Source organism: Schistocerca americana, chromosome 1, assembly GCF_021461395.2.
Source record: "Schistocerca americana isolate TAMUIC-IGC-003095 chromosome 1, iqSchAmer2.1, whole genome shotgun sequence".
NCBI classification, from domain to species: Eukaryota; Metazoa; Arthropoda; class Insecta; order Orthoptera; family Acrididae; genus Schistocerca; species Schistocerca americana.
In genome coordinates this window covers 1236546725-1236555263 of record NC_060119.1, presented here as the reverse complement: position 1 = coordinate 1236555263, position 8539 = coordinate 1236546725, and the positions used below count along the sequence as shown (strand labels likewise).

General features: G+C 47.6%; 1 protein-coding gene across 1 annotated transcript in view; it reads left to right on the top strand.

Annotated features, from left to right (window-relative positions):
- The first annotated feature begins 3029 nt into the window (after window positions 1–3029).
- LOC124598421 (Down syndrome cell adhesion molecule-like protein Dscam2) overlaps window positions 3030–8539 on the top strand; it is a 378789-nt gene continuing 373279 nt past the window's right edge. The window contains exons 1-2 of the mRNA XM_047136000.1: window positions 3030–3037; window positions 3315–3516. Of these exons, the coding sequence (XP_046991956.1) occupies window positions 3030–3037; window positions 3315–3516 (210 nt within the window). The remainder of the gene's footprint in view (window positions 3038–3314; window positions 3517–8539) is intronic.

Here is an 8539-nt window from a genome sequence, read left to right as displayed (position 1 = left end):
AATTGGGCTAGTTTTAGACCTGACTCCCTGTCGGAAATCTCAGATTTTGTTCAAATATTGTGTACTGGTTTGCTAAACTTTCAATGGAAACTTCTGTGGATGGTTGTAGATGTTCGAGAAGAAAATCAATCCCTTGAGTGTGATATTTTACGGAGGAAAAAGAGTGCTCTTTCATATGGTGGTCAACGCAAACATTAATCAAGTGTCCCTTTCGAGATACAAGGATCTGGAGGTCACTTATTTTTGCAACAGATTTATTACTTACGAAACTCTCCCCTATATATCTCACAACTTACATACCGAATAGAAATAAAACTTGCTCGTTTTATAAACAAGGTTAAGAAAGAAGTCCTCCCTAAAGCAACTATGAACAAGATCAAGCTATTTAAACTTGGCAGACATTTTCACACAGCCAACTTTTTTGGCAACTTAGATCGAAAATAATGAATCAAATACCCACAGAACTTTCGGAATGTGCATAATACGCACTGCTGAACCATAGTACCAAGTTTTGCAGCACTACCACAATTATTCACTGAAATACAGCTCTTTGGATTCGACATAAAAATTTTAAATGTTGTCGCGCCATTTTGTTGCCTTTCACCTAAAAGGCTCTTACTCCCAGAGTATTAAAAGTTTGCAAATTTGTGTACACTATGTGATGAAAAGAATCCGGGCTCCTGTCTGAAAATGACTTACAAGTTCGTCGCGCCCTCCATCGGTAATGCTGAAATTCATTATGGTGTTCGCTCACCCGTTGCCTTGATGACAGCATCCACTCTCGCAGGTATACATTGAATCAGGTAATGGAAGGTTTCTTGGGGAATGGCAGCTCATCCCTCACGGAGTGCTGCACTGAGGAGAGGTATCGACGTCTGTTGGTGAGACCGTGCACGAACTCGGCGTTCCAAAACATCCCAAAGGTGTTCTGTAGGATTCAGGTCAGGACTCTGTGCACGCCAGTCCCTAACAGGGATGTTATTGTCGTGTAATCACCCCACCACAGGCCGCGCATTATGAACAGGTACTCGATCGTGTTGAAAGATGCAATCGCCATCCTCGAATTGCTCTACAACAGTGGGAAGCAATAAGGTGCTTAAACATCACTGTACGCCTGGGCTGGCAGATGAGTTTCCCCGGGCTTTCGCCGTACTCACACTGTGCTATCGGGTCGCCACGTTGTGTACCGTGATTCGTCACTTCGCACAAGGTTTTTACACTGTTCAATCGTCTCATGTTTATGCTCCTTACACCAAGCGAGGCGTTGTTTGGCACACATTGGCGTGATGTGTGGCTTAGGAGCAGCTGATTCGTCACTTCACACAAGGTTTTTACACTGTTCAATCGTCTCATGTTTATGCTCCTTACACCAGTCGAGGCGCCGTTTGGCATTTACCGGCGCGATGTGTGGCTTATGAGCAGCTGCTCTACCATCAAATCCAAGTTTTCTTACCTCCCTCCTAACTGTCATAGTGCAGTGGATCCTTAAGCAGTGTGGAATTCCTGTGTGATGTCTGGATAGATGTCTGCCTATTACACATTACGACCGTCTTGAACAGTCGGCGGTCTCTGTCAGTCAACAGATGAGGTCGGCCTGTACGCTTTTGTGGTGTACGTTTCCACTTCACTATCACATCGGAAACAATGGACCTAGGGGTGTTTAGGAGAGTGGAAATCTCGCGTACAGACGACGTATGACACAAGTGAAACCCAATCAACTGACCGAATTCGAAGATCGTTTTCCGCTGAGCGCTCCATTCTGCTCTCTCACGATGTCTAATGACCACTGAGGTCCCTCATATGGAGTACCTGGCAGTAGGTGTCAGCACGATGCACCTAATATGAAAAATGTATGTTTTTCGGGGTGTCCGGATACTTTTGATCGCATAGTGTATGTTCCTTTGAGAGTGTACCAGATCAGCACACGAAAAAATTTGAACCAAAAGTTGAACAAAATCTGAGATGATCGAATGTGAATACACCTGCACGCAAAACAGGCACCTCCAACGTTTGAATAAACGGTGCGTCCTCCTGTCTCAGTGCTTGTCTAATGAAACGTGCGTACATCATGAAAATGAGGCTAGCGCATAGACGCAAGCTCCTTCTTACAACGGAACCTCCCCATCGCACCCCCCTCAGATTTAGTTATAAGCTGGCACAGTGGATAGACCTTGAAAAACTGAACACAGATCAATTGAGAAAACAGGAAGAAGTTGTGTGGAACTGTGAAAACTGAGTAGTTCATGCGAAGATATGCAACATCAAGGACAATAATAACGCAGGAGCGCCGTAGTCTCGTGGTAACGTGAGCAGCTGCGGAACGAGAAGTCCTTGGTTCGAATCTTCCATCGAGTGAAAAATTTAATTTTTTTATTTTCAGTTTATGTGACAAACTCATATGTTTTCATCACTTTTTTGAGAGTGATTATATCCACAAGAAAACCTAAATCGGGCAAGGTAGAAGAATCTTTTTACCCATTCGCCAAGTGTACAAGTTAGGTGGGTCGACAACATATTCCTGTCATGTGGCGCACATGCCGTCACCAGTGTCGTATAGAATATATCAGATGTGTTTTCCTGTGGAGGAATCGGTCGACCTATGACCTTGCGATCAAATGTTTTCGGTTCCCATTGGAGAGGCACGTCCTTTCGTCTAATAATCGCACGGTTTTGCGGTGCGGTCGCAAAACACAGACACTAAACTTATTACAGTGAACAGAGATGTCAATGAACGAACGGACAGATAATAACTATGCAAAAATAAAGAAGGTAAAATTTTCACTCGAGGGAAGACTTCAACCAAGGACCTCTCGTTCTGCAGCTGCTCACGTTACCCCGAGACCACAGCGCTCTTGCGTTTCTAGTGTCCTAGATGTTGTATATGTGGCTCATGGACTACTCAGTTTGTATATTTTGCTTATTTTTTCACAGTTCCACACAACTTCTTCCTGTTTTCTCAATTGATCTGTGTTCAGTTTTTCGAGGCCTATCCACTGTGCCAACTTATAACTAAATCTGAGGGGGGTGCGATGGGGAGGTTCCCTTGTTAGGAGCCGGCCGGAGTGGCCGAGCGGTTCTAGGCGCTACAGTCTGGAACCGCGCGATCGCTACAGTCGCAGGTTCGAATCCTGCCTCGGACATGGATGTGTGTGATGTCCTTAGATTAGTTAGGTTTAAGTAGTTCTAAGTTCTAGGGGACTGATGACCTCAGCAGTTAAGCCCCACAGTGCTCAGAGCCATTATTGAACTTTCTTGCGACGCACGGAGACTGGATGCAGAACGCACAGCCCTAGTCCTCCGTCCACTTGTTGCAGGTGGTGGCACGAGTCCGGAACACCTGTGGGGTCCTCAGGCCGTGTGTGGGCGTCTCAGGAGGCGCTGCACATCCTGGGGGCGCGCCCGGAGGACGCCGGCAGGTGGGAGTGTCGAGTAAACAACGCCTTCGGGGAGCAGCGGGTGCACGCCTCGCTACAGGTCACCGCGCCGCTAGCAGTACACGTCACGCCGCACCTGCTGGTACGTCGCCCGACATGCATCTCTTAGTGGTACCGTCAAACAAGAAATTGTTGGAGTGGTCTCGATGACGCCTTTTGCACTGAACGCTACCAGTCCCCTTAGTACGAGTGTCCCCCTTGAACACATCATTTTTTAGCTCTGGATGTCTAATGAACCCCAATAGGTTACGCACCGGCTGCCGTCCAGTTCTACCGACTGGCCATTAAAATTGCTACCCCACGAAGGTGACGTGCTACAGACGAGAAATTTAACCGACAGGAAGAAGATGCTGTGATATGCAAATGATTAGCTTTCCAGAGCATTCACACAAGGGTAGCGCCGGTGGCAACACCTACAACGTGCTGACATGAGGAAAGTTGCCAACCGATTTCTCACACACAAAGAGCAGCTGACCGGCGTTGCCTGGTGAAACGTTGTTGTCATGCCTCATTTAAGGAGGAGAAATGCGTACCATCATGTTTCCGACTTTGATAGAGGTCGGATTGTAGAGTATCGCGATTGCGGTGGAATCGGTGGGTTCAGGGGATAATACGGAACGCCGTGCTGGTTCCCAACGGCCTCGTATCACATGCAGTCGAGATGACAGGCATGGCTGTAACGGATCGTGCTGCCACGTATCGATCCCCGAGTCAACAGATGGGGACGTTTGCAAGACAACAACCATCTGCACGAACAATTCGACGACGTTCGCAGCAGCGTGGACTGTCAGCTCGGAGACCATGGTTGCGGTTACCCTTGACGCTGCATCACAGACAGGAGCGCCTGCGATTGTGCACTCGACGACGAACCTTGGTGCACGAATGGCAAAACGTCATTTTTTCGGATGAATCCAGGTTCTGTTTACAGCATCATGATGGGCGCATCCGTGTTTGGCGACATCGCGGTGAACGCACATTGGAAGCGCGTATTCGTCATCGCCATACAGGCGTATCACCCGGCGTGATGGTATGGGGTGGCATTGGTTACATGTCTCAGTCACCTCTTGTTGGCACTGACGGCACTTTGAACAGTGGACGTTACATTTCAGATGTGTTATGACCCGTGGCCCTACCTTTCATTCAGGTTTTGTCGGCGATGACATCTCGGTCGGTGAAAGACTCAAGTCCATTCGAAACCCTACATTTCAGCAGGAAAATGCACGACCGCATGTTGCAGGTCCTGTACGGGCCTTTCTGGATACAGAAAATGTTCGACTGCTGCCCTGGATAGCACATTCTCCGGATCTCTTACCAACTGAAAACATGGTGGCCGAGCTACTGGCTCGTCACTACTCTTGATGAACTGTGGTATCGTGTTGAAGCTGCATGTGCAGTTGTACCTGCACACGCCATCCTGTTTGACTCAATTCCCAGGCGTATGAAGGCCTTTATTACGGCCAGAGGTGGTTGTGAAAATGTAATCACATGTCAATTTTAGTATAATATATTTGGCCAATGAATACCCGTTTATCATCTGCATTTCTTCTTGGTGTAGCAATTTTAATGACCAGTAGTGTAGCAGCGACCTTCCTACAACGACTTACTCATCGTTCAGGTAATCACAGACCATCTTTAAAGTGTTGAAGCTCCCGCGGTATCTTCCTGACACGTCGAAACTTCCTGGCAGATTAAAACTGTGTGCCGGACCGAGACTCGAACTCGGGACCTTTGCCTTTCGCGGGCTAATGCTCTACCGGCTGAGCTACCCGAGCACGACTCGCGCCCCGTCCTCACAGCACTTGCCCGCGAAAGGCAAAGGTCCCGAGTTCGAGTCTCTGTCCAGCACACAGTTTTAATCTGCCAGGAAGTTTCGTATCAACGCACACTCCGCTGTAGAGTGAAAATTTCATTCCTGACACGTTGCTTGTTATTGCTTATCTTCGTACGTTCATCCGACAGTTCTATTGTAATCTCACCGGGCCAAACATTAACCACTCTCTCGAAAGCGCACTCTGTTTGTTTAGCTGCGGAGCTCGTACCTGGCGGCTGCGTGGCCATTCTAGAGATCTTAACTTCTGACGTGAATTGGTACGTGCCGGTATGTTGTATGGAATCGTCACAGTAAGATGTGTCGACGTGGATACGTGGCAGAACTGTGTTTGGACTTGCCTATGAGCAAAACGACTATTCACGTTAGTGTGTAGAACGTAGGAGTCTGGCGTTGTAACATCTGACTTTCGATAAAACAGCATCCACACAGTTCCGAAAAATGCTAGAGCCGTCAAGTGCGAGAACTGTCGCACAATCAGCATAACAGCCCATGCATCCAAGTTGTTGACAAGAATAATATACAGAAGATTTGAAAAGAAAATTGAGGGGTTTTCGTACAAAGATTGTGGTACATCTATTCAGGACACTGTGAACACCAACTAGAATGTTTATTTCGACATTCTCGGTGAGCAAGTGTTACCCTTTCTTCTATATATTCATGATGGGTGTACTATGGATGAAAACAGAGCCGCACACGTGTGTTCCGATTTGACGGAATTCACCCTGTCCAAATGACATAGAAAATGCCTGTGACTAGTTGAAACATCGGGAATTACGTAGAAATTAACATTCCCGCAGTTTGGTAGCTGTCCAGAAGATAATCATTGATGATTTTCTTCCGCCGTATTTGACCTGCCTGTAGAAATTGAGAGTTGACGTCCAGCTTAGATATAAATTTTATTGGTACTCGCACTGAACGTTGTTTTATAAGCTTTCGTCTGATAAGGGCAGTAATCGGAACAATTGTGTAAATAAAGATATAAACTAATGTCCCAAAACACAAAATGGTTCAAATGGCTCTGAGCACTAGGGGACTAGACTGCTGTGGTCATCAGTCCCCTAGAACTTAGAACTACTTAAACCTAACTAACATAAGGACATCACACACATCGATACCCGAGGCAGGATTCGAACCTGCGACCGTAGCGGTCGCGCGGTTCCAGACTGTAGCGCCTAGAACCGCTCGGCCACTCCGGCCGGCCCCAAAACACAATGGGCACCTGCTTAATACGTTGTTTGTCCGCCTTTTGAACGAAATGCATCACTGATTCTACGTATCAGGTATCCGACAGTTAGTTGGTAGGTTTGTGGAAGTATGTGGTATTAGATGTCTACGCACAGGGCATGTAATTCACGTAAAAAACGAGCCACTGATTTGTTTACGCGGCACATAAGGCGAATTCGGTCGCCAAGACATCAGTGTGAGTTCATTACGAAGTTCCTCAAACCACCGCAGCACAGTTCTGGCTCCGAGGCACGGACAATTGTACTGCTGAAGGATGAGATCTCTGTCGGGGAAACATAAAGCATGAAGGGATGCAGGGGTTCGCAGCTCTCAACGTGTCATCGATTACTACCACAGGTCCCATGCAAGCGCAGGAGAGTATCTGCCACTTCGTAATACTGCTCCCACCAACCTGCGCCCGTGGAGCGTTGTACATTTCGAGCCGCCGTTCACCTCCATGACGACGTTTGTGGAGACGACCATCGACCTAGCGTAGCAAAAATGTGTTTCACCCGAAGAGCCGACACGTTTCCATTGATCGACGGTCGAATCCCAATGGACCTTGCCCACTGCAGTCGTAATTGACGTTGTCGTTCGGTCAACATGTGAAAACGCAGGGATGGTCTGTTGCGAAGTTCCATGTTCACAATGTACAATGAAGTGCTCTTTCGGCAGAGATGCCACAGATCACTATGTTACTTTACAAAACAGAAAAGACTCCGAATCCCACTTCCTGTGAATATTCGTGGGCGTCCAACCACTAAGCGTCTAGTAGTTGTTTCACTGTCCTTCTGCCTTCCCACAGATGCTCAAGACAGTAGCGCGTGGACATTCGACCAGTTTCGCCGTTGTCGAGACACTCGTTCACAGGCTCTGCGTAATAAAAATCTGCCTTTTGTCAAAGTAGCGTATCTCAAGGGATTTCCCAATTATCAGCCCATATTTTTGTTAGGGTGATCCCCGTCCGAGTTTGGCTCAAATGGCTCTGAGCACTATGGGACGTAACATCTGAGGTCATCAGTCCCCTAGACTTAGAACTAATTACACCTGACTAACCTAAGGACATCACACACATCCATGCCGGAGGCAGGATTCGAACCTGCGACCGTAGCAGCAGCCCGGTTCCAGACTGAAGTGCCTAGAACCGCTCGGCCACAGCTTGCATACTTTTGCTACCGTGTCACGTGACAGTACCACACCACGCGGCATCCACGTTTTGGCTTATCAGTGTAAATAAAGCTACTTAGACTGCATGATTGACAAAACATAGCCAAAGAACTGGTTGACTCTCTCCCTCACCGAATATCATCAAGGCGAGAGGCGTTATTACGCAGTACTGACGTGATTTTTCCTGTAGGTGACTAATATATTTTTCTTCGTCTGGCGGGCTTAATTTTTCTGATGTTGCGCCAGGACGATTGGGTAGCATTGTCCGATATTCGCCCTCCATTGCTGGCGGAAATGAGAATGCAGGGTGAACCGATAGAGGTACTCAGGGTACCCTCCGCCACACACCGTCAGGTGGCTTGCGGAGTATGGATGTAGATGTAGAATCATGGTCAATGCGAGTCACTCGTGATCGTTAAACGTCAGAAAGTCCGACACCATAGCTGAGTGTATGCCGGCGCGGTAGCTCAGCTTGTTCCGTCAGAGGTTTAGTTGCCCTCTGTAATAAGAAAAACTGAGTGATTGGATCAACAGCGAACTTCGACGGTTGGCATGGGACGTCAGCACCGAACAAATGCAACGAACAAAATAAGATTAAAAAAAAAAAATTGGACAGCGCGCCGGCTTGTCATTCCGGGGGGCCTGGGTTCGATTCCCAGCTGGGTTAGAGATTTTCTCCGCACAGGGACTGGGTGTTTGTGTCGTCTTCATCATCATTTCATCCTCATCGACACGCAAGTCGTCGAAGTGGCGTCAACTCAAAAGACTTGCACCAGCCGATCCGGTCTACCCGCCGGGAGGCCCTCGTTGCACAACATTTCATTTCAACGTCAAATGGTTCAAATGGCTCTGGGCACCATGGGACTTAACTTCTGAGGTCATC